General features: G+C 40.0%; 3 protein-coding genes across 4 annotated transcripts; 1 reads left to right on the forward strand and 2 right to left on the reverse strand.

Moving 5' to 3' along the window:
* Positions 1-940: 940 nt before the first annotated feature.
* LOC138629914 (T-lymphocyte surface antigen Ly-9-like) lies at positions 941-14111 on the forward strand. The gene is made up of 6 exons (XM_069713910.1): positions 941-1040; positions 3139-3438; positions 7541-7837; positions 7955-8078; positions 11255-11325; positions 13548-14111. Exons 1-5 carry the CDS (start codon positions 1004-1006, stop codon positions 11289-11291), a joined length of 795 nt encoding a protein of 264 aa, XP_069570011.1. The 5' UTR covers positions 941-1003; the 3' UTR covers positions 11292-11325; positions 13548-14111.
* A 2255-nt stretch (positions 14112-16366) lies between these two features.
* Positions 16367-18587, reverse strand: LOC138629884 (C-type lectin domain family 6 member A-like). Its single transcript, XM_069713865.1, has 5 exons — positions 18476-18587; positions 18038-18172; positions 17807-17941; positions 16579-16718; positions 16367-16477 (listed from the first exon to the last, which is right to left on the reverse strand). The coding sequence occupies exons 1-5, from the start codon at positions 18585-18587 to the stop codon at positions 16367-16369; spliced, it is 633 nt and encodes a 210-aa protein (XP_069569966.1).
* Positions 18588-19980: 1393 nt separating this feature from the next.
* Positions 19981-24786, reverse strand: LOC138629911 (uncharacterized). Of its 2 annotated transcripts, XM_069713907.1 has the most exons (5): positions 24707-24786; positions 22945-23113; positions 22627-22734; positions 21415-22069; positions 19981-20555 (listed from the first exon to the last, which is right to left on the reverse strand). In XM_069713907.1, exons 2-5 carry the CDS (start codon positions 23089-23091, stop codon positions 20347-20349), a joined length of 1119 nt encoding a protein of 372 aa, XP_069570008.1. In that variant the 5' UTR covers positions 23092-23113; positions 24707-24786; the 3' UTR covers positions 19981-20346. The 2 variants fall into 2 exon arrangements, with proteins under 2 accessions (XP_069570008.1, XP_069570009.1); XM_069713908.1 differs by lacking the exon at positions 24707-24786 and having other exon boundaries at positions 22945-23559.
* Between the last annotated feature and the right edge of the window lie 68 nt (positions 24787-24854).

Below are 24854 nucleotides of genomic sequence, written 5' to 3' on the forward strand. Positions count from 1 at the left end.
AATTTGCTTGACGGCATCTTTAAGTGGCATTAAAGCCACTGTAAAAAAAAGAGTTGTTGGACCAACTTAAAAAAAATACTTCCAAACCACGCAAATTAAATCGTTTTTTTTTTTTTTCAAATGAATTGAAGAACTTATATTAAAATGATTGCTTTCAAATCTGCAGTTAGTGCAACTTAAATTCAAGGCAACAATGTTTCCAACTTAATTATTTGCTTGACCCAGAAGTAAAATAATGCTGCCTAAAAACGTAATAAATCTTTCAATGAAAGTATTTTTCACTACAAAATATTTAACAAACTACAGTTTGTTAAATATTGTAAAGATATATTCAAACTGCAGTTTGTTAAATATCGTAAAGATACTGTTCAAATAATTAAAAATACAAGTGGGTTTGAGGAAAAAAAACAGATTTCAGTCTGTTGTTTTTAAGACTTTTTTCACTTTACAGTCACTAACAGGTTTTGGGAACAACAAATACGCAGTAATGTGAAAATATACCGATGGTGCCATTTGATTCTTAATTATTATTTACAGTATTATGTTCAGATAAATAGGGCTTTAAAACCAAATGCACAGCAGGCTGGGAGGAACTGATGAGATTCCTTTCAATTTGTATAATTTAATGTTCTCGTGGTTTTAGGTCTAAAAATCCACAAAGCCTGCTCACATCGGGAACAAACCACATCGAGACGAGTTCTGAGAGCAGAAAAATCAATAAAACAAGAAGAAATACTGCATTAATCCTTTGATCCATCTCCGTTTCTCTCCACATGAAGCTCGTTTAATGGCTCCTCTTGCAATAATTTAAGGAAGGTACATTAAATGCGTCTTCGTTACCGAAAACGGAAGTGGGAGTCACCACGCCCCGAAATACCCATAGTCTGTTTTTCTCCAATCTGTTCAGCGTCAGTTGTGTTTGTACTTCTAATGTGATGCAGCTCATGAAGAAGCAGAAAGAAGCAGGATTAATTAACGATGTGCTTCCCCGTTTAACTCCGTGATGGAGTCACGACTGAGTTTCATTGTCCTCTTTATAGGTAAGTTATTGTGGAACACCGTTTATAGCGTGATGCTGTTCCACAGTTCTGTTTCTGAACTGTTTGTGGGATCATCTTCATTTAAACCTGCAACATATTTAAAATATGCATCGAGCCTGAAGTTTAAAAGAAGCACAGGGCAATATTAAAGAGAACTACCCATGTAAAATATAAGTTATAAATATGTTAAAAAGTAATAAAACTGATCAACCAGAAATATGTTAAAACGCAGTTCATTGCTGAGACGTGGCAGACAGGAACGTGTGCGGTCATAATTAACAGCACAGCTCCAGTTCTCTGGCAGTTTTTAACATATGTGAAGCACAATAACTTAATTCTTCTTCTGCATGGTTTTATTTGACTGTCCTGTCCCAGACTAGTTTCATGGACTCCCCATCAAACTTTATTTATATAGCACAGAAAAAAAATAAAAACAAAACAATAACAGAGAAAGGTAATAAAAAAAAATTATTTTTTGGCCATGATCAGTTGCAGGTTTTGTAAACTCACAGGAGTATTTTGAGATATGTTCAGAAAACCAGCATCTGAGACCTGAGTGGTGAGATCCACTATTTTAGTCTTGCATCTAATTAGGTGTTTCATGAATGTGCTGACCGGGAGCTTTTAGAAAATGTGTTTGTCAAGCAGAAATGCTCAAACCTTCTGTGGCTGCAGCTTTTCTAGTGGGAGGATTTGCTGCTTTTTTCTGTTTTGTCGCCCTGTAAAAAGATTTAATTTTTGTTTTGGACTCTTGTTCTGACTACGCAACAACAAATATGTATAATTTTGAGCTGAAATTTTGTGCAGGATCATTGACTGACTGGAGAAATGCTAAATATATAATTTCCGAATGTTTTCAGTGATATTTATGATGACTAGTAAAGAAGTTTTAAATAAAACAGACACTCCCCATCCTTTATTTTATACTCCAGCTTTGAAAAGGTTCATTCAAAAACTTCTGCACTGTTGTTTTGGTTTAAACTTTTCCAATGACTTCATGAAATGAATAAACCTGAATTTAAATGAACAGCTTCTTCAGTTTGCAGTGAGGACTGAAAGACTGATTGTTGATTTTACTTCTTATTAAATCAAGAAAAATGTCAAGGGAGAAACATCAGACCCAGAGAAGTAAGGATGAAGTAAGAATGCTGTCATAGGAAGAGAAAATATGAGACACTTCTTATAAAACTAAAACTGAAAGCTCAAAAATAAACTAAAATTGAAAGAAAACCCTTTAAAAAATATCAAACTTTTCAACTCGTGTTTTATGGTTGTGTCTTTTTCTATAAACAGGAAATTACCTGTTTTTTTTTCGGTCTGTTAGAGATGTACTCCCCTATTGGTTCGTGGTTTACATAAGAAAATGACCTTCCTCAACTAACCAGTAAAAGGTTTACCAGTTATATATCTTGATATTTCCAAAACAATGAACATCTATGTCTGCAGATCTGTTGAGCTGTACAGGGCAAGTTCAATATCAAATGACTGTTGGATTAATCTGGTTGCAGGTTGAGGATCATGTGACAGCATGTAATCAGAGCTCGCTGCAGGCATAATTTGTGGAGCAGGAAAATGTCATGCTGAAGACGGAAAACAACAACGTGATGGGCATGCACAATCAGCCTGGTGTGTTTGCTGGCATTTGTGTTCTCTTGGAGCAAAAAGCAGGAAACTTGGATGGGCAGTCGTTGATGCAGCAGGTCCCCTCATTTATTACAATGTTAGGACTCAGAGGTGTAATTAACTTCCTGATTAGAGTCCAGACTGGTAAGATATGACGAGCCCGGTGGCGTTGAATCTCCCGTCATGCCTGAGGATTACGATGATGAACAGGAGATGCTGGCTTGTACGAATGTCGAGCGTAGGAAAGCAGAAATTCACCCATCGAGGGTTGAAGGCAGAACAACGTAGAAAAGATCTTGATTGAACTTTATTTAGTTTCAAAGTAAAGGTAGTCAAAGCTGTCTGATCCTCCAGACAGTCCGAAGACTTTCTGGAACTGTTACTGAGCTCTTTTCAGCTTCCTGTTCATGAGACGGGACTTTCACTGGAGGTTCTGACCCGACTGCTGACTGATGTATCTCTGTATGTTTTACAGTGATGAGAATATCTGCTGCTGAGGTTGTGAAGAAGAACCTGACAGGAACCGTGGGAGGAAGCGTCACTCTACCTGGACCGCTGCTGGAGAAAGGATATATTACATTTGGAGGAAAAATTCTTGCTTCAGTAAGACAGGGTGAATTCTATATAGACGAGGAAATTTACACACACAGACTTCACTGGAACAAAAACTCTGGAAACTTCTCACTCACAAACCTGCAGAGGAATGACTCAGGGATTTATACTTTGGACAATAAAGGACAGAGAATGATTTCCTCTTATAAACTCACAGTGTACGGTGAGTCCTTTCTTATTGTCCCTGTGTGTGTGTGTGTGTGTGTGTGTGTGTGTGTGTGTGTGTGTGTGTGTGTGTGTGTGTGTGTGTGTGTGTGTGTGTGTGTGTGTGTGTGTGTGTGTGTGTGTGTGTGTGTGTGTGTGTGTGTTCCAACACCATCCAGTCTCCATATGTGACCTCAGCAGTTCATATCTTACTTATTGATTTTGGTCTCATGCTGTAACATTATTTACTTGAACCTCTGGAGAAAAATCTGAATGGACATTTTTTTAACCTGTTTTCTTTTGTTTGTTTATAGTATTTCTGTAAAAATGATTGCTGGGGTCAAAATTAACTCTGAATTCCACCGTTCCAACCTCTCGGACCTGCAGCCAATTTAGAAGCAACAATTAACCTGATGCTGAACTCAGACTACATGAACTCAGCCTGCAACACATTTCTAACGTGTGTCTGAATTCTTTCTGTTTTTACCTGCCCAGTTTAGCATATCCTACGACGTGTTCCTCGACCAATAGGATGACAGAGTGCATCACACGTGAAGCCTCTGCAGCTGTGATTGACAGCTTCTTGTCACTTCTCCCCAAATAACTTTGAATTCAGTGTTTCACCGGCCACAGATAGACTTAATATATGATCTGTGAAGAAAAAGAGCAGCGAGGAGGACAAATTAAATAGTGAGGAAATAACATTTTACTTTAAATAATGTCATCATTTTCTTTCTTTTTTTAAATAAGTAGTTTACAATAACTTTAGCAAATGATAAATTTATTAATTGATTTTAATCAAGTTGTAAAAGGCTCCATCTATTTTAGGCTGCACACTCCAGATAAAACTTTCAGGGATGAGTTATTGACCTTTTCTGGTCTGACTCTCCTCAACACTTTCAGAGGACTCGAAGTAGAAGATCTGTTTGATTCAGCTTCTGTTGTTGTTGTTTGCTGCAACACATTACACAACACAACTCGTGGTTTGTGTGAAGTAATACTTTCTGCAGTACTGCTTCATTTGTGGTCGAATGTTTCTGCAGTCACTCCCATCCTGTTTGCAACATCACCGACTCTGAGTGGTAGATTTTCGTATTTATTTACATGTTGAAATGAAAAGAATCTGAACGAGACGCCGGACAAAAAGCTGGTTTCAATAAGTTTATCGTCATTGTTGAGCGTTCAGGTAGTTTTCAAAAGTCAACACTGCAGACAAACTCTTTCGTCCTCAGACTGTGAGGAAGGCTCTCATCAAGAGGTTGTTTGATGTCATTCAAACTGCATACTTGAATTAAATGCAGGTTAGTCTGTTCTTGTCTCAGCTGCCAACGTTGTGCCCAACAGGGAAAATTGCAGGTCTCCACAAAGTTACAAGTTATGCAAATTTGTGGAAAAGATGATGAAAACAAACAAAAACAGAAATTAAGTTTTTTTTTTAAACAGTTTTATGTCTCTAATATGCTTGGGGGGGAAATATGTCGACACCACGTAAGTCTTACAGGAAATATGTGGCTGAAAAAGAGACGTGCAGAAATGTGGATCATTTGCACTGCTGACCACCAGACAGATAAAGAAACAGCAGATGAATTAACTCGTGTTTATCCTCACTGTGCAGCAACCCGGTCACAAACCACAAGAACTGTGAAACGGCATAATGTGTTCTTTAACCTGGATATTCATCTGCGTGTCCCACGTTCGGTTTGTTTGGATTTCGTCACCCGACCTGCAGCGCAATTTTGTTCAATGTGTTTAGACTTGAGAAAAATATTGGTGCTCTTTCATAAACATTCAGATAATTAAAGACGGGAAGGAGTGATAACAGGCAGACGTGGAGTTTCCTGAGTTGGGATATCCAGGGCCGTATTCACAAACATTTTTAGAATCCTCTCCGAGAGCTCCGAACTGAACTTATAAAAACTTCTAACAAGGAGTCTCAGCTTCGGAGGGATTTAGGAAACTTCTCAGAGCAACTCTGAGTGAAGAAAAGAGCAGAAACTTTTATCTTAGTGTGAGGCGGTGTTGTCGACTCCGTTTTTGGGTCGCAACCTTTTAAAAGACGTGATTGGCTGATCAGAAATAGACCTCTTTGTGAGAAGTACACAGTGACATCCAGTGGAAATGAAACGAACTGCGTCCCAATATGAGGCTGTGAAAGTGCTATAATCGTTAGTTTGATCACTTTGATGAAGGTTGTAACAGATCAGCGTCTTCATCGCTGCTGCGATGTCGCATTTTTACTGTTGCCAAATATCTTCATGCTGCGATTGCTTTCATTTCTGCCGTTATTTTGTTCAGTGGGAGAAGTGAGCGTCTTTAATGAGATCGACCACAAACATCATCAGTGCACGATATAATTTATAGCGTTTCAGTGTTTGAATATTATTTCTCCTACCTCACTGTACTTCCGCAGTTTTCTCCTCTGCTTAAGAAATTCTTAACAGTCCTCCTCAATAGGACTTAAAGTGTTCTTTATTATCTTTAATCTCATTTTTGAAATCCCCCGCCCCCCCTCGCCTCGCCTCGCCCCGCCCCCTCCTCCTCCTCCTCCTCCTCCTCCACACACAAACACACGTTGTTCGGGTTAACTGAAACCAACCGTCCGGAAGAGTTCTTCACGCCCACTTCAAACGTTTCAGTGCAGCTTTGTGAAGGTGTTCCAGGAGAGACGGCCTGAAGAGACTCACCCTTGTTTGTGGCTGATCATCACGTTTCCACTTCTCTCTCTAAGACAGCCGCCTTTTCACCGCACGTTTCATTTCTGATGGGTTTGGAAAACGTGTCATGCACGTTTCCCACCGCTGCCCAGTTTCTGTTTCCACCAATTCATCTGCTTCCTGTTGGTTTTGCTTATCAGTTTCCCGACTGTCTTCTCAGACTTTCCTGTTGCCCTGCAGTTGCCACGGTAACCTGCATCACCTGACCTCCCCTGCAGCCTGCTCGTCATCCCTTCATTGCCTCCGCACCTCCTCTTCTTCTCTGTTCTGCTGAACCCGATCCTGACGTTAGCCTACGGCTGGTTAACCAACTTTTTTATAGTGCCAACTGAAATGCTTTGATACTCTTTAGTATTTAAAAAAGTTTTGTCATTGAGTACCATTTTTCAATCCCAAAGCCTCATCCGTACTGACACATTTTAGTTTTTGCTACATTTACCGAGGCGTAAATGTCGCCAGCGTAGCCAATAGAGGCTACGTTTATGATCCGTACCCTTCAGCATCCCACGTAGTTCATTTTCAACTAAGATGAGTACATTTTACTTACCTTACTGTCTGGGTTGAATATAAATGATTTAACAAGCATTTAAAGCTCTTATTTTGACAGCAGTTACAGAATGTTCAGAAAAGCTATGTCACTTTGAGCCCCATGGTTCTCTAAGTTCATTTATAAGTAAATTATGTCTGTGATGTGCAGCATGATTGTTATCACAGGAAGTGATTAAATATGACTCTTTCTTTATAGTAAAAAATAAGTTTGTTAATTCCTACAGTTTTACCGCAAAAAAAATCTATTGAAACTCCACAAATTGCCCAATTTTCTTTTCTTTAAACTTCCGTAATTTGTTTTAAGAACATTTTTTTATGAAATTTAAAATTGGTTTTCTTTGCAAAATTAAACACTTTTAATCACAAAAAAGACAAAAAAAAAAACCTTAATAATAGGATATCTTTTTTCACTCTTTTCAAACTAATTTTTGGCCATGCGGTAGCTAGCATCTACTGATAGCACGTGAGGCGTTTAGGGGACATCTGTAAATTGTAACTACAGAACATGACCTGAGTTACACTCTCCCCTGCTAACAGCCTTGAAAACCAGAACCACCAAAGTAAAGTGAAATGTGACATTTCTTTTGGTATCGATATTGTTCAGGACCTGATGCTGAAGTCCATTGATCAGAACCAGTATTTGAACGATATCCAGTCCTGATTTTCACCTGTCTCCTCCATGTCTGCTGTGTTTTCCTTCTCTGACTTCTGGCCTGTTACTGAACTTACCTGAATGAAGAAAAGAGCTTTTGGACTTTTACCTGCCTGAGTCTCAGCTTATGCTTCCTGAATGCACCTTCAATCTATAATTGTATGAACAGATATCTGATTTCTAACCTCCATCACCTTCCTCTATAGACGCCGTACCGACTCCTTCGGTGATCAAATCTAACGTGAGCTCTAACAGCTGCTCGCTGATGTGTTCTGTGGACGGAGCCGAAGAGACGACGCTGTCGTGGCACAGAGACGAGAAGATCGTGAAACGGATTCGCTCGGCCGTCTCTCTGTCTCTCATCGTTTTCAGGCAGGATTTCAACTCCTCTCACAGATGTGTGGCGACCAACCCAGCACAGGAAAAGACTCTGGAGGTCGACGTGAAGACGTCCTGTGAACATAACAACACAGAAAGCAGGGACGGCAAAGACCAGAGACATCGTTAAGACTCATTCTGACACTGATTTTCAAAAATACAATTACATTTTAAAACTATTTTTGTCATTGGAACGTATTGTTTTGATGTGTTTTTATGACATTTGATATTCTTTTTGACAGATAAGATCCTAATTGGAATCATAATCTCCATCGTGTGTGGTGTAGTTCTTATACCGGCTGTCCTTATATTCAAGTGGAATTATGTTGACCAGAAGAAGACGACAACCAGAGAAACACAAGGCAGGTATTTGTTTTGCTTTTCTTTAATCCTGCTTCTTGATTAGAGTTTTTTCTGTGTTTAATGTTTACACTCATTCAGAATATTTTTTATTTTTTTTTATTTTTGTAGGACTAATCCTTTTGTTTCATATGGAGGTCATATCGGGTCTAGACACATGCAAACAGTGCAGATCAGTCGCAGGTCCTCATATTCAGTTGGTTGTACTTAAACAAAATAATTTGCCAGAATGAATCTGCTTCATAGAGTTCAGAGTCCTTTGTTGTGGGAACTTGTATTTTGCACCACCTGCACAGCCATCATAAAGCAGAAGGACTTTTCCCTGCAGTATTACGATGGTGCTTGAATGACCCGATACTCTTTGTACCAACGGTACTTCCCACCTTTTTTGTTTTAATGACCATGAAAGCTGAGCTGAGGGAATTCTAGTATTTCACATCAGCGAGTCTGGTTTTCTCCGGTGCTTTCCAAGGCGTCATAGCAGAACAAACACAGACGCTAAAATGATATTTACATTTTCAGGTATACACCTTTATTTCTATTCTGAATTCAAACAAAACAGGGAAAGGTCACTCATCAGTTGGCCTGGTCCTACAGCAATCAGGAGGGGTACAAATGTAAACAAACCACAGTGTGTGGATGAATCTGCAGTGAGAGCTGGTCAGCCGCCATGTTTTGTCTCTTGTTCTGTGTGACTCCTCGTTTCCCTGAAACACATTTCACACAGTCAGTAAAGGCCCTTATCAGGTTGATATGAACAGATGGCAGGTGTTTAAAGTTTGTTTTTTATAAGTCTCGGTAAACAGAGCAGGCAGGTTCCTGTTTTCCCATGACCATAAAGGATATTTATCATTCAGGAAGTTACCAGATTTTGTTGTGACAGTTGAAGGTCTTTGTTGGCTCAAACGGTCCAAACTAAACATCTGTCTTCAGCATTATCCTGTTTTCTGTTACCTCTGCTGTGCGGAAGCTGTTGTGAACATGGCTTATTAATTGGAATTCGGATCTATTCAGTGCTGCTGAAGGAAGGTTGATTAAAGGCCGGGGGAACAAAGATCTTCTTGTTTTCTTGGTGTTCCTGTTGTAAGTTTTATCTCATGGTGGAACTTCCCAAATTCAAATGTATTTCTGGATACTATCTCTTTGTAGCTGTGATTGGCTTTGAAATGTGCGTCTGTGTTATAAAAGGTACTTACTTGATTTGAACGTACCAATCCTACAGCGCCACGTATTCTCTTTTGTCAAGTAGGTCATATGAGGTTTGTGTATTTTACACTTCGCAGCGTGTTACATCCAAGCAACCAGTGTTTGTATGATCAGCCATGCCTCTCTGATGTGGTGGAGCATGTGATGCAGATAGTCACTATGGAGACATTAATGTACGTGAACATTTGTCACTTTGGAAGATTTCATAACTTAAGCAGGTTTTCAGTTAAATACATATTTTCAATGAAGTCACTGTGTTTTTTTTTCGGGGGGGGGGGGGGGGGGGGGGGGGGGGGGGGGGGGGGGGGGGGGGGGGGGGGGGGGGGGGGGGGGGGGGGGGGGGGGGGGGGGGGGGGGGGGGGGGGGGGGGGGGGGGGGGGGGGGGGGGGGGGGGGGGGGGGGGGGGGGGGGGGGGGGGGGGGGGGGGGGGGGGGGGGGGGGGGGGGGGGGGGGGGGGGGGGGGGGGGGGGGGGGGGGGGGGGGGGGGGGGGGGGGGGGGGGGGGGGGGGGGGGGGGGGGGGGGGGGGGGGGGGGGGGGGGGGGGGGGGGGGGGGGGGGGGGGGGGGGGGGGGGGGGGGGGGGGGGGGGGGGGGGGGGGGGGGGGGGGGGGGGGGGGGGGGGGGGGGGGGGTATGTTAAATTTATCTGATTTGAGCTTTTACAAAATGTAGAAGGAAATGATCAGTTTGCGAAATTATGGTGTGGTTTCTGTCACAGCACATAAAAGAGACTCTCTGCCGTAACAAATGCCGACTTGTTGCAGTCCAAATGTGGCGCATCTTAAACTGCATCTTCTTAAGATGGTCAGCTGAGGACGTGGGTTGAACGATCTCGCTTGGTTTTATTGTTATTTACTAAATCTCCAGTTTATCCATTGCTGACAAAGAGCCTTATTGTCCTGCTCTGAGCTGAGGAGTTCCTCAACACTCGATCCTGGGTCCCTTCTTGTTCTCATTTTACTACCCTTACTGGATTGTTTGTCAGTTTTTCTTTCTGTCTTATCACGATAATGACATCCAGCTCTCTGCATTTATGAATTAACTCGTCGTGGTTATTTTTTTAAATGTATTTGTCGGGAATTTTTCAAAGTCACAAAATGCTATATAAAAGTAACCAACATATAAAAGGAAGTTTAAGAAGATTTGGTGACCCATCTGAGCCACATTTAAAAACATTATTAAAACACAACACTAGATAAAAAGAGGAGTGTCTTTAGCTGTCTTTTAAAGGAGTCCACAGTATCAGCAGATTAAACAGGTGCATCCAGAGCAGTCCGTAGTTTAGGAGCTACAACTTCAGACCAGTGGTTACCAGTGGTCTTAAGGCGAGTGCATGGGAAGGAGAGCAAATTTAAATTATTTGATCTCAAAATTCAATAATTAATGTCTTTATGGGTCATAGTTTCTTACAAAAAACAACTGAAGTACTGTTTTTTGCCCTAATACACCCCTTTGGAGCAGCAGTAAGGTTCCCCAGCTTCTATTTTATTTATTTTATCTGTGTGTCATTGAGTCCAGTTAAATACTAAACTGCGCCCTTTCCTGTTCCAGCAGCTCAAACAAATCTGCCATTGTTTTCTCTCCTTCAGTCGACACTTTTGAAATGTCCGGAATTCTTTTTTTAAGCTATGAAGCTGCAGAGCAATTTTTTTTTATTGTTGTTTTTGGTTGGTAAAAATGTTGCTGGGTGACTAGCAAAGCCTTTACGGGCTTTTTAAGTTTCTTCTTCTGGGGGTCATAATAACTAAGTCTGACTGTTTTAAATTTCATTTCCAAAGTGTTTCACTGATGCTTCCTTACTCTGATTTCTTCATATTCTTTAAAAAAAAAGTTTATTATTATTATTTATTTTGTATGTTTTATGGCTTTTATTTGTAACTATGAATTGCTTTTTAACCCTGTTTTTACAAAGTGATTTATAAATAGAGTTTTGCTTAATTACAAGTTCAAATGTAAGCTCATCTTTGTGTCTTTACAGAATCCGTGGACATGAAACAAGAAGTCGAGTATACTGAAGTGATACACAAACGTGATAACAAACGCAGTCAGGTCAGTGCCTTTAATGATGATCTGGTTACTAAGAGACACTGTCATTAGCAGCGATGTTTGCTTTTCTTTCCGCTCACTAAGTCAAACATCAGGCCTACTGAGGCCACTCAGGCTTTGCAGCTGCCGCCACATCCTTCCTAATGGCTTACTGGAAATGGGCTCCATGCAAAGAGCATATCGATGTCCGCTGAGCAGGTTTCAAACAGATGAAATTACAGTGAAGTAAAGAGGGACAGATACGTACAGCAACAGGAGATACGTTTTTGTGTTTGGTGTGCGAACAGGAACAAAGAGCTAAAGGCATTGAAGGTATCTGACAACCCTGCAACCATAATTCTACCGTGAGTCCAATATAAATAAACTGACATGTATTTGTTACAGGTCTCCGTCAGGGAGAAACTGAGAACAGAGCAGACGCGTGGCTTCTTGTTCAATGTCCTCTCGAGCTATATCTTTATTTCAACAACATCAACAAATTCCAAACATAAACAGCAACAACTGAAAGTGCAAAATCACTCTCCAAATACCTGTATAAAACATATAATGTGGGAAATGTCTCCAGACTAAATTAAATCCAAAGTTACCGAAATAAAACTATATAGATTCATACTATCCTATTTCATTTATTCATATACGTTGTAATAATCAACTTAAATCACCCTATTTAATGTGATAAATTGGTATTTAACCCATACTAGCTGTTTACAGACTTGCAAAATGAACAGATATCTACTGAGAATGACGAATACACTTGGCGGCAAATTACACAAAATGGCGAACGTATATATACTTTAGTTGACGGGGTGAGCAGAGACTGAAGAACACATAACTCATATTTTGCTGAACATAAACCAAACAGACTTAACATGAAATGCGTCCTTTAAACATATTGAGAAGAAATGCTTCTTTATAATATAACAATGTACAGGAGCCAGGAAACCACCCAGGAATACTCTGCGAACGCTGCCAGCACTCGGACTCGACACAAACGCTCGTAGCCGCTAACGCGACAAAAACATGACACAGAATCAATTCAACCAACGTAATATGTAAACATTCAGCTTGAAGTTATCTGTAAGGTGCTTTGTGGATTTTCACAGATCACTAACCTGAGAAAACAGGGAAAATGATCAGACAGGCAGACTCGTGGCTTCTTGTTCAAACTCCTCTGGAGCTGTGAGGAGACACAGCAGGAGGTCACACACTCAGTCTGGTCAAGAAGGCCAAACAGAGCTGCACTTCCACCTGCTGGCCACAGGTTACGGCAGATTTTTAAATAAGCTCATATTAGAGCACTGCTCTTAATCAGTTCATTTCAAGTTATAGAAACAATCAACATAAAACTCACACTTAAACAACTTAAACAAAAGAAAATGTGACCGTACATTTTGTGTGTCATATATACCCACGGGTTTGCTTTCAGTGTCACCTACACTTTCCAGAATTGTTATTTCCAATCCTCGTCACTGATGAACATCCATAAATCTGCTTAGAAAAAAAAAAAAGATTCCACACATCTTTACCGATGAATTTTCAGAAATTTTCCATAATTTTGTCTTTATTTTACCACATTCCCATGACTTTATTTAAATAATTTAAAATTATGGAGGGCCATTATTGCCATAAATCGCTTACATTTTCATGTAATTTACTTTTTTTTTTTTTAAATTACACTGCTCTGGAGAGTAAAACACTGACAGGAAGCAGACAAACAACCAAAGCACAAACTTTGAACATACTGGCTGTGCAAAACAGAAGAACATGCTCATTATCATACCAATAAAATGAAGTAATCAGCTTCTGTGATGTTTTTTTTTTTAACATCAAAACTTTCCGAAGAACTTATTGACCGTGGGAACCCTGTGCCTTTGAATCACATTGATTTCAAGTTCCTCGGATTATTTGAAAGCAAGAACTACTTAAAGTGATTCTGGTTGTTTTGTAGAAATTTAAGGAGAGTGTTTTGAGTTGTCTGGATTTTGTTCGATGGTCAGCCCCAACAGTCTGATAATAAAACCCTCTCATTTACCCCAAAGCACAATTAACTGCAACAGAACCCCACACGATGATGCTCTCAAACCTGTTCTAAAAATTCTCAACTTCATCTTTGCTGCAACAGAAATGCTTTGACAATGGAAATGCTTTGTAATTAGATCCTCCCTCTGACGGGAACTCTCTCCCACTTAACTGCATTACTCACTTCCTGTGTTTTTTCCCTCCAGGGTGAGACTTTACCAGACTCAACAGGAAATATTGCCCGCTCCAATCTGACAACGGTCTATGATAAACTGGAGAGTCATCGCATGGCGCCGAAAGACCCTGTTTATGATGTCTGAGAGCAAAAACTTGGTCCTAAACACCTCAGAAACTCTTTCTCTAATCACTTAGTTACTCTAGATGATGTTGTATTGGCCTCCAGCACCACTGTGAGGAACTTTGGAGTCATCTTTGATGAGGATTTTATCTTTAGCCACCAGATAAAGCAAGTCTCCATGACTGCCTTCTTTCATCTACGTAATCTTAATAAAATCAGGAAAATCTTTCCTCAGCGTGATGCAGGAAAACTAATTCATGGGTTTGTTACTTCCAGGCTGGATTATTGTAATTCCTTGTTCCTTGCTTTAATTGTATTTATTTTTTCCATCTTGTTGCATTTCCTAGTTACTGAAAGTTGTTATTGTTATTTCATCAAACAACACGGTCGTATATTTCAAAAATGTATTTCAAGTGTAAACTGAGGCATCTTATCAAAGTTTGCAGCTAATAAAAAGGCTTCGTGCATTGGCCATGAAGTGCTTTGTACTTTTTACTTTACAGAATACATAGGTTAAATGCTGCTTACGAGGTTGAAGAGATGAAGAAGCTGGAACGTCCTTTTGGAGACATCATGACAACAAAACTAGAGAAGTTTAAATTTCTTAAGAAAAGTGTAGGTGTGCACGATCAATAGGTCTTTATATTTGTTGTGTTACTGTTTTGTAAAAGTGTCTGTTGAAGACTTAACGTTCAACACTTTGATTGAGAAGCTCGAAGCCTGTTCAGCTTTGGTGATCAATAACGGTAACAATCATCTCAAAATAAATTACACCTTCACTTTAGGGGTCTTTTAAACACGGTTTGTACCAAAACTAGTAAATATTGGATGATAAATGAGAAGGAGGAAGGGAAAAATATCATTGTTTCAATCTTTACATTTTGCGGCAAAATTGCAAAAAAAAAATTCCTTGTGGCTCGATGTCCTCGTGTAAACTACTTTTGGTTGAAAAAAATATCCTGCATTAATGAGTTTTATGACTTTATAAGTAGTTAATTAACTAAAATTTTGCTGACTTGACTGTCATATAAGTTCACCGTTGTTTCTGGTTTCCTCAAAAAAAAAAGGTGTGCACCAGGACAGGTGTGTTTTCAGTTAACTTGATTATATCCAAAATAACTGCTGCTGCCATGCACGACATTCCCTTTGTTGTGTATCTTAAAATGGCCTTTGTGATCTCTGTTTACCTTCTGCTGACATATTGGCTGATAGCCTGCAGGTGAGGGCTGTAAAAAAACGGTTTCATTTACAGGAAAGAAGAATAAAACTGTAGGCGGCATGTCACATAATACCGAAAGTTTTTCTCACAGGATTTTATTAAAAGGGTTCTTCCAGTCCACAAAGAGAATGTTTCATCAAACGCATGTAGTGATCATTTCTAATCCTTTATTTTCCTTACATACATGATGACATCTTCAACACAAAATTTTAAAAAATCACAATAAACATCATTCAACTGAGCAAAGCCAAGAGATAAACTTATGACATCAGATAAACTGTTAAATAAAACATCTTGTTATTTTTATATGTAAGAATTTTCACCAAGAATTGTCAGACAAAACTGTGATTTTTTTTTTTGCCTTAATATTTAACATTTAGTATTTGAATTTTTTTCTTTAAGGTTATTTGTGTATAATGATGTCAGTCATTTTTCTTCAATAGTAGTTTAGTGTTGACTCAGTGTTCCATTCATTTCCAACATCCAAATAAAATTTGTAAGATTTTATTTTTAAGATAAAAATTTTGAAAAACTCCCACATTAATTTTTTTTTTTATATAAAATTTCCTACGAGCTATTCACAAAATATCCTTCGACTGATGATATAATTTGAAACTAGATAATGTGCAGGATGTCTGAGATGTTGAGGAAAATGTTTTATTTACAGTTCCCTCCATAAAGTTTTGGGAAAATGTTTTTGTTTTGTCCAAAAAAAATCCTGAAACGGCTCTCAGACAGACAAGAAAATTCTTCAGGTTTGGACATGTTTATTGTCTCAAGATGGCAGACTTCATATTTTTATCTCATCTCATCATCATTATCATGAGTATAGTCAATTATCTTTTTGTCTCAAATAGAAAAAAGTTAAAATCACAAATTTAAGAGCCAGAAGTGACAGCGTCCCTCTCACAGACCCACTGCAGGTGCTGAGTACAGACCTCACTGCTCCATGATCCAGCTGTCCTCTCAGAGAGTTGAGCATGAAAGCTGTTAAAAGCTGCACAGGTCTTTGTCCGAACGAAAGAAATCGGTGAATGTCCAAAGAGCCAGTACCTAGAAAATAATTCCATTTCCAAGGAGAGAGATAAGAGAGGGGACAAAATTAAAGTTGGAAAGCAGTAACAGCCATTATATTCACTTGGACTCAAGGATGAATTGAGTCGAATTTGGTAATTAAAGGTCAGAGGTCAAAGTCAATTTGACCTCCCATCCAAACTATCTGTCAGACCTAGCTTTGTGAATGCAATATCTCAAGAACACTTTGAAGGAATTTCTTAAAATTTGGCACAACCATTCACTTGGACTCAAAGATGAACTGATTAAAAAATTGGTGGTCAAAGGTAACTGCAACCTTACAAAACTCACTTGTGGCTATAACTCAATAATTCAAATATCTAATAGGATCAAATGATTATTATTCTTTTCTGACCATTATTCAACGCCATAAATTGGTGACACTAAACTTGGGTGTCCGTAAGAATTGTGCTGATTGTATCGAAAGTATCCACCTACGTAGTTCTTGGTGAACTTCCATCAATCCACGTCCACTGATTTCTACTTGATGATTGATCTAAACCGAGCCAGAACTTTGAACGAGCTCCGAGCTCATTCAGAAACACCTGCGGGGGTAAAAAATGACACAAAAAAAAAAAATCACATCATCACTTCACATTAAAACACACACCTGGTTTCTGTAACACACACGCAGTAAAAACCTCACCATCTCCTCCCAGCTGTTAACGATCACCAGGTGTGCTCCTTGGATTAAACACCGCTGTCTGCTGTCATCCCACGTGCCCGTTGATGCAGACAAGATGTAACAACTGCAGCCAAACTTCCTCCATCCATCGGGACAACTTCCTGTGGAAAGACAGCTAGAGAGTAATTACACATCTCATAATCAGGTTTGTTCGGGGAATTAATATACTTGCAACTTTATGCTGTCATACTTTCAGCAGAGCTTCTGTTCAGGACAGTTTTAGATCATTTGAAAAAACATGGGAATTTTTCAAAATTGCAAGCTCCCGTAAATGTTGCGGAGATCGTTTAAATTTGCGTCAATTATTGCCATCGAAAGATCATGATTTCCTGTAGGTACTGCTGTATATTGGTTCAATGCATCCAGAGTTGAACTACTATAATTGCCTCAAAAAGATGCCCCTCGTATCTTACAGTGGCAAAAGGCTGCCACTTTTCCCTCTGTGTCTTTGCATTTCCTGCATTATGTTATCCCACTGTTAGCTTGCTAAATTGTTACTTTCTGTGGCTTCTATATGCCTGTAGCTTCTACAATTTCTTTACGACTTAACCACTTGAACATTAAGCGTACAGTGCACACGACTTCTCATGCTGTAACCACAAGCCTCCAAGCTCCATCTGCACACAGAAACAGTATAATGTACTTTTTTGTTGTAGACTCAATGTGTTGATGCAACTCTATTTATTTAGGCTCGTAGGTTGTTTCATTATATCAAGATACTGATGTATTTATAAAGTCATCTTCATATAATATCTTCATCAGTGTTCGTTGCTTGGCATTTCATTGCACTGCAATGTACAGGTGTTTCTATTGTTGGGGTGCATGGCTTCTATCTCACGTAGGGTGATACAACACGCCGACGACACAATGCTGTCTGTCAGGCCTGTGTGAGAACTAATTAAAGGTCAAATACAAATGACAGACAACTGAACACTCTTATAATAGATGATGATAATGCACGTAGAATATTTCACTTTAAAAAGATCGCTGTCACAAACAGCAGACATGAAGACCTTCAACCTTTCTTTTAAAGCTCCCTCCATCAGAAATAGACAATCTAGATGGGTAGCATCATAAATTAAAGTTGATTTAAATTCCCATTATTGGACTAATTGTGATGAAGCAACAGGGTCTAATTTGGAGTATTTCCTCCTTCTTTATGCCCATATATTACGACACGGCTCCGCACCGTGTGTCGCCCTCTCGAGGCGGTCTTGTAACTGGTCCCTCTCCTCTGTCAGGTTCTGGTATCTGATCTGCAGCTGGCGTTCCTCTGCTGTGTGATTGGCCAGCTCTCTGGTCAGCTGATTGAAGTCTCTGTCATCTGAGCAGAGAGAAAAAGAGTCAACCAACAGAGACAACACTAATGCAGCTGGAGTTTAAATGTGAGCTGCTCGCTCTTCCTCTTTCTCACACTCACACACCACAGTGACACTGACGACTGCGGTCAGCAGCAGGAAACACAGGAGTCCCAGACAGACTGTGGCCACTTTAAAAGATGACTGGCTTTCAGTTTCCTCCTCGGCCACAGAGGCTGCTCTCACGGGCTTGTTTTCTGCAGGTGCACAGTCCAGTGTTAAAGTGGTGACACCCAACAGTAAAACATCATCGCCTCCCTGCTTAGAAGTGTTCCATAATTTGCATAATTTCTATTTGATTTTATGTCCTGATTGGAAAATAATAAAGTAATAGAACTATGACCAAATTTGACTGTGTAGATTCAATAACAACTTCCCAACAGTATTTTCTTTATTATTTCTATCCCTTTTTAACAGCACAACATTAGGTGCACATACAAAGACAAAGGTTGATAATGGTACCGTAAAATGCATATTATATGTTATTAATACAGCCCTACCAGCTTCCTGTGGTCCTTGGTGTTCAGTGTCAGCCAGCTCCTCCATGTTAACATATATCGGTTCTTCTGGCTCGATCAGAGCAGCTCCTGCCTTCAGTCGGCTCGCAGACATGTTGTCTATGTTGTCAGCCTGGACGCCGGTACATCTGTCAGTCTGTCTCGTGAAGTCAGAGGTGGATATAGAAGGCATAAAAAAGAGTCACAGGGAGGTTTCTGTTCCCTATAATCTGGTTAATCTCTGGAAGAATATAACGTCTTGACAAAATTTTGCTCATCATTCATTATTTCGGCATCGTAGCATGGACGTGATATTTAAGGAACACCTTGATGGAATTTCTTGGAATTTGGCACAAACGTTCACTTGGACTCAAGGTTGAACTGATTAGATTTTGGGGATCAAAGGTCAAAGGTAACTATGTCCTCATAACCATCCTTTCCATCTGTTCCATTCCTAATTAACACAATATATCAGGAAAATCTTGAAGATATCTCTTAAAACTTGGAACAAACATTCACTTGGACTCAAAGATGAACTGTTCAGATGTTGGGGGTCAAAGGTCACTGTGACCTCATGTCCTTCCTGTCCATCTTTGCAATTCTCGTCAAGGTGTTATCTCAGGAATTCCTCAAATAAATCTCTTAAAATTTGGCACAAAATTTCACTTGGACGAAAGGATGAGTTATTCAGTCTTTGCCGGTCAAAGGTTACGTTAAATGTGACTGCACATCCGTCCTATCCATCTGTCCAATTCTTATAAATGCAATATCTCTGGAAAAGTTTTCAAAACATTGTAACACAAATGTTTACTTTGACTCAAGGATGAACTAATTACATTTTGGTGGTCAAAATTCAAAGGTCACTGTGACCTCATATCTGTCTCTTTCTTTTCAAAACAATGTACTAGGAAAGCCTTAAAGAAATCTCTTTAAATTTGGCACAAACATTCACATTTTAGATTACCAAATTTCAGAGCACTTTATACAAGATAAAATAAAAGATTTATTTTGGTTAACAATGTATACCAGGAATCAGAATCTGCTTTATTGACCAGGTATGTTTACACATACAAGGAATTATGTAAATACAGACCCAATTTAGTGTCATCGCAATTTGCTGTACAAAGTTGGAGATCATGTTTGACTTTTTAGAGATATGATGTGGCTCATTGGTATGATTGTCAGGAAATTAAACGTCTCTTTATCCTTTACCATTTCCAACCGGAAAAATATGAATAACTATATTTAGAACAGATGAGTCATTTATAATAATAAACACTGTTTTTACTGACTTCATCCTATAACCTCCCCTCAATGACTCTCAGAGGACAGACCAGTGATTTAGCAGGTGTTTCTCAGTCAGTGCAGCCCTCTTACAGAAGGTCTGGAGACTTTAATTGAAGAACAGCGCCCTCTTCCGTTTTGTTGGACGACTTCCACCAGCAGCTGCAACACCCTGAACAATGTAGGTGAGTTTCAGATCAATAATCAACTCAACAGACACAATGTTTACAGGAAAATATATATTTATTTGGGTAAAAATGTATGTGTAACGATAGCTAATATTTATATTAAAAAACTTTTCTTTCTTTTTTTTTTTAAATGTAAGCGACCGATTGGAAGTCCAAGTCAACACTTCTAGGAAGATAAATTCAGTTTTTCCAGACTGTCTTAAAACAACAGAAATTATATTTAATTTCTTTGATTTCAGTTCATTAAAAATATGAAAATGAAAAAATTGTTTTATGTTTGCGAAATTAAGTTTAAGATCTTTACATGGTCCATCCATCTATCCATTATCTATACCCTACATTAAAATCAAAATACTTTTTTTTAAGTATGGAAAACCTAAACCAATTAATCTCCGAGTACGATCATTGGTCAGCCTGATAGGCAGACATCGATAACACAGAGTCCTCGGTGGTCTTGATGATGTTTTCCTTGACGTCTGCATTCCAGCAGCTCTTCAGCCACCAGCTGAAACATTTAGCTAACAGGTAGAGCGCTCCAGCACCGAGCAGGATCTTGAAAAAGCTGCTGCGGCCACCACCTCCACTCCTTTTCTTGGCTTCTTCGTCAGAAGCTGGAGAAAAAAAAATCAAGCAGTGTTACAGTCGAGTCTGTCGTTATTTACAGCTTTAAATTAACTGGACTTTTTTGAACTGGAAAGTCTGTTTAAGGTGGCAGAAGAGCTTATAAAGAGTTTATAAAGGCTGCTATAATCAAACAAACTGCAAACCATTAAAGGGTAAATTCACCTAGAAGTTTTACACAATCAGTACATCTTCAAGGTGGACACCCAGGATTATTGTCACACATTCAGGATCTGACCACATGTGAAATATGGTCACAGTCTACCCTTCTGGTCCTCAGTTATGGTACTAAATAATGCACTGAAATGTTACGAGGTCACAATGAGGCTGACCTTTGACCTTTTGGATATAAAATGTCATTGGGTCATAATTTAATCCTGTTGGATATTTGTATAAAATGTGGTCATACTCTGTGTTTGTATGCTTAAATTATGGCCACAAACATGTTCTGTGAGAGGTCACTGTGACCTTTGACCTTTGGCCACCCGAATGTCATCAGTTAATCTTTGAGTACAAGTAAATGTTTGTACCAAATTTGAAGAAGTTTTTGAAAGGCGCCCTCGAAATATCTCTTTCACGAGATAACGATGGGAGGTAACAGTTTGACAGCTTTGACCTTTGACCCCCAAAATCTACTCATTCATTCTTGGGACCAAGTCAACAATCGTGCCAAATTTAAAGACATTCTCTCACTGTGTCCTTGAGATATCGTGTTCACGAGAACACTGAACTGAAACCTGAACTGAAAACATAAATACCTGCAACTGTAGCTGTTGCCGACACGGAGATGTGATTCAAACTTCTCGCTGGGTGTAAATATGTAGAACTAAAGCCTGAGTGGATGTTTACCTGTGTAAGGATGCTCCCAGCTGGGCTGCCAGGTTCTTTGCATGTATGTGTGTTGAACTGCACTGTAGTTCACCACATGTCCGCTGTTGTTGTATGGGGTCATGTTCATGGTGTCATAGCTGAAGGGCTGGTAGTTGACGCCTAAGTGCTGGTTGTTGACGTCTAACTGCTGGTAGTTGACGTCTAACTGCTGGTTGTTGACGTCTAACTGCTGGTAGTTGACGTCTAACTGCTGGTTGAATCCCAGCTCAGCACTTTGCTCTGTTGTTGCTGGAGATCCGCTGTACGTCTGCTCCATGTTAACCACCTGCAGAGCCCATTGATCAGGGTAATACATCGCCATGTAACCATCGTAACCCATCAAGGTGAGGAAGGTGGTCAGGTCTAGCTGCGGGTTCTGCAGGGTCTGGATCAGCTCCCGGCTGATCTGATGAGTCCCGTCGGGTCTGAACATCCCGAACGCAGCTCCGTCGTGCTCCGTGATGTAGACCGTCTCCACCAGCCGGCCCCTTGCCTCATAACTGATGATGAGCCGGTCTATGTTCTTTTTACTGACGTTACCTCGCGGCCCATAATTTTCCCTCACGTATGCCGGGAGGTTCGCAGAAGCAGGGTAGGTTTCAGTGTTCAGGTTGCCAACCTCAAAGTACACCAACTGGAAGAAAGAGAGGAAGAAAGAGTTGGTGAATAAGATGCTGGGAGAGCATAAAGGTGGAGCGCGCAGGAGAAGGTGAATAAAAGGATAAAAATAATGACAATGAAGAGCTGTTGTAAATCACTTTAGCTAAATAAAAAAATCGGACCATGAGGTGGCCAGTTGCACATTTGTCATAAATGTACTTGAACAGTTGGCCAAAAAAAAAACTTTGCATAGAAATACTTTGATAAATACTGTCAGAGCTGCATTTCGTATGCAACAGTGACATCATTTCAATCCAACCAGATGTGCCGGTGGGTATTTACAGTGTGCATGTGGACACACGTGTCATACAGCCAGCGTGTATCAACAGGAATGTAAATGTCAAAATGTGCCTACTATCTATTTATAAGGATTTTAACACAGGGAATTCAGTGGCAGAAATATAAAATTACCAATTAATAATTATTCTTTTATGTTGCTTGCTTCTCTGGGTATATGTGTGTGTTTATTTAAATGTAAGCTGCTGGAAAACTCTTAATTTACCTTCAGAAAACAAATAAGACATCAAAAACCTTTCTTTTATTCTTGCGCCGTCGGTTCAGAACCGGCAGAAGTTCCTCGATGTTCCCAAACAGGTGGAAACCGTAGAAACCTGCGTCTGGTTGGCAGTCCGACACCAGCTGTAGCAACAGATCAGTCACTGCACACTTACATGTAATTAGAAGTGGTCGACGCTGCTGCAGTGACATCACACACGGTTATTCTTTCCTCATATCGTAGCTCTGCTGCTGTTTCTGCAGTGTTTACTGTTGTGTTTATGTCTTGGAGCTACAGGGAATGTAAATACTTATTGATAATCATAGAAAAAATGTGATCTAATCTAATCTTACCTTTATGATGACCACTGAGTCCGCGAGTTCACAGGTCACACAATGTTTAGCAAACCAAAACAGCAGCTGCAGGCCATGTCGGGGAGAAGGACGGCCGAACCCGGAAACCAGCAGGTGCTCGAGAGTGCAGAGCTGCAACTGAACCATGGTGGGCCGAGACGAACACACACTAACACACACAGAAAATGAAACCGAGAAATTGTCAGTTAAGTTGGAAAAGGGAGTATGAAAAACTTGAAATGTGGTTTTAGCCAGTAAAACGAAGATGTGCTTTACATTTACACATTTTTTTTTATGGAATTACAGTTTCAGACTCCAGGACGGCTTTGACAGATTTAATTATTTTGATTAATTCTGCAATATGGGACATGGACACAATTTCCTGATCTGAGCATCATGGAGTTGGTCTGGGAGAACACGAAGATGTCAGGAGTCCTGTTTTCCTCCGTTTTATCCCCGATCACCTCTCCTCCTGTGTCCTCTCAGTCCCCTGTCTGCTTGTTCTGTGTCCTCCTCCCCTCTCCTCCCGTGGCCACGCCCCTCACCGGTCCCAGCAGATGCAGCCACTCACCCCGGATCACCACCTGCAGGTGTGCTGCATCTCCCTGATCACCTCCCGGACTATATGTACCCTGCCCCTGCACTCCTCTGGTTGTCGGTTCATTAGTTAGTCACCCGTCCGTCCTCCGTCCTCCCCGTTCCACTTCCACCTGCGGAGCTACCTGTCGGAGTCACCAGTCGGTTGAGTTGCCCTCCCGACTCGGAGGATATACTCTGTTTTTTCCAGCGGTCCCGTCCGCCAGCCGTGTCTCCCCGGATCTGTCGGTTGAGTTGCCCTCCCGACTTGGAAGCAAGTGGACGCTGTAGGTGCCACCTTTTGGTTTGTTTGTTTGTTTTTGGTTATTGAAATAAAGACTATTTTGGAACCGATACCCAAGTCTGTGAGCCTGCATTTGGGTCCTGGTAAAACACCACCACACAACAGAAGACACTGAAACAACCCCTAAATCCACATTTAAACTGTGGTAAATTCTCAAAGATACTGTGCACAAATGTGCCTACTGTAGTAGGACTGGTGCGGTTTCAAAAGAAAAGGGAACTTTGTACAATAACTCGCCTCTGGCTAAATCCATCACACAACAATAACACTGTTGTCTTGTGTTCTTGGTTGTTTTTATATAATATATATATATAGATATGTACTGTGCATTTTATATTTTTACTGCTATTTTATTGCTTTCTATTATCTATTGCTTCCTGTATGCTGCTGTAGCGGAAAGATTTCCCCTCGGGGATTAATAAAGTAACTACCTAAACTAACTTGCTCCAAATATTGATTTGATTTTTCCTTTGGCTGTATTTTGTTAGAAGATAATAATAAAAAATATTAATGGTACATTTTAGTTGTGGAGCAGAAAACGTTTGCACAATACTGTGTCCATAAGTCAGATAAGGGTTATTTAGTTATTGTGGCGTGTTTACAACAAAATGGAGACTTCAAGTGAGGACACTCCTACAAAGTAATACCTTGTTGAGAGCAGCATTTTTTAAAATAGCCAATAATACCGAACTGTGCCACCATATTACAGCTCCTTGTCGCATCTTTAAAACGTTTTAAATTACAGCATTTATTTAAATAATGGTTATTTACATGTGTTAAAAAAAACTACAAACACAACACCGATAACAAAACTATGAATTTAGTAAATACATTAAATATAATGTGCACGATAGTCTTGTACTTTTTCAGAGATTTGTTTACCGTTTGTGTTGTTGTCTCCGTTACTCTCATTTCTCGGATATCCTCTTCCTCATTTTTTTTTTTTTTTTAAAGAAAACAGGAAAGCTCGAAAACGGCGCGCGTGCCTGCGTGCGTGCGTGCGCGCGCGGTCACGTCGCTCCGTCAGGCC

The sequence above is a fragment of the Brachyistius frenatus genome, unplaced genomic scaffold (genome assembly GCF_029030835.1).
Source record: "Brachyistius frenatus isolate BFR_SWC_R1_liver_20210118 unplaced genomic scaffold, ASM2903083v1 Contig_123, whole genome shotgun sequence".
Lineage (NCBI taxonomy): Eukaryota > Metazoa > Chordata > Actinopteri > Embiotocidae > Brachyistius > Brachyistius frenatus.

Coding starts and splice junctions, on each gene's coding strand:
- LOC138629914 (XM_069713910.1), top strand. CDS start 1,004: ATGGAGTCACGACTGAGTTTCATTGTCCTCTTTATAG. Junction 3,439..7,540: donor TTATAAACTCACAGTGTACG/GTGAGTCCTTTC, acceptor CTTCCTCTATAG/ACGCCGTACCGACTCCTTCG. Junction 8,079..11,254: donor ACCAGAGAAACACAAGGCAG/GTATTTGTTTTG, acceptor GTGTCTTTACAG/AATCCGTGGACATGAAACAA.
- LOC138629884 (XM_069713865.1), bottom strand. CDS start 18,587: ATGTCTGCGAGCCGACTGAAGGCAGGAGCTGCTCTGATCGAGCCAGAA. Junction 17,942..18,037: donor CGTCAGTGTCACTGTGGTGT/GTGAGTGTGAGA, acceptor CTCTCTGCTCAG/ATGACAGAGACTTCAATCAG. Junction 16,478..16,578: donor TTAACAGCTGGGAGGAGATG/GTGAGGTTTTTA, acceptor TTACCCCCGCAG/GTGTTTCTGAATGAGCTCGG.
- LOC138629911 (XM_069713907.1), bottom strand. CDS start 23,091: ATGGTTCAGTTGCAGCTCTGCACTCTCGAGCACCTGCTGGTTTCCGGG. Junction 22,735..22,944: donor ACTCAGTGGTCATCATAAAG/GTAAGATTAGAT, acceptor CTGTTGCTACAG/CTGGTGTCGGACTGCCAACC. Junction 20,556..21,414: donor CTGGGAGCATCCTTACACAG/GTAAACATCCAC, acceptor TTTTTTCTCCAG/CTTCTGACGAAGAAGCCAAG.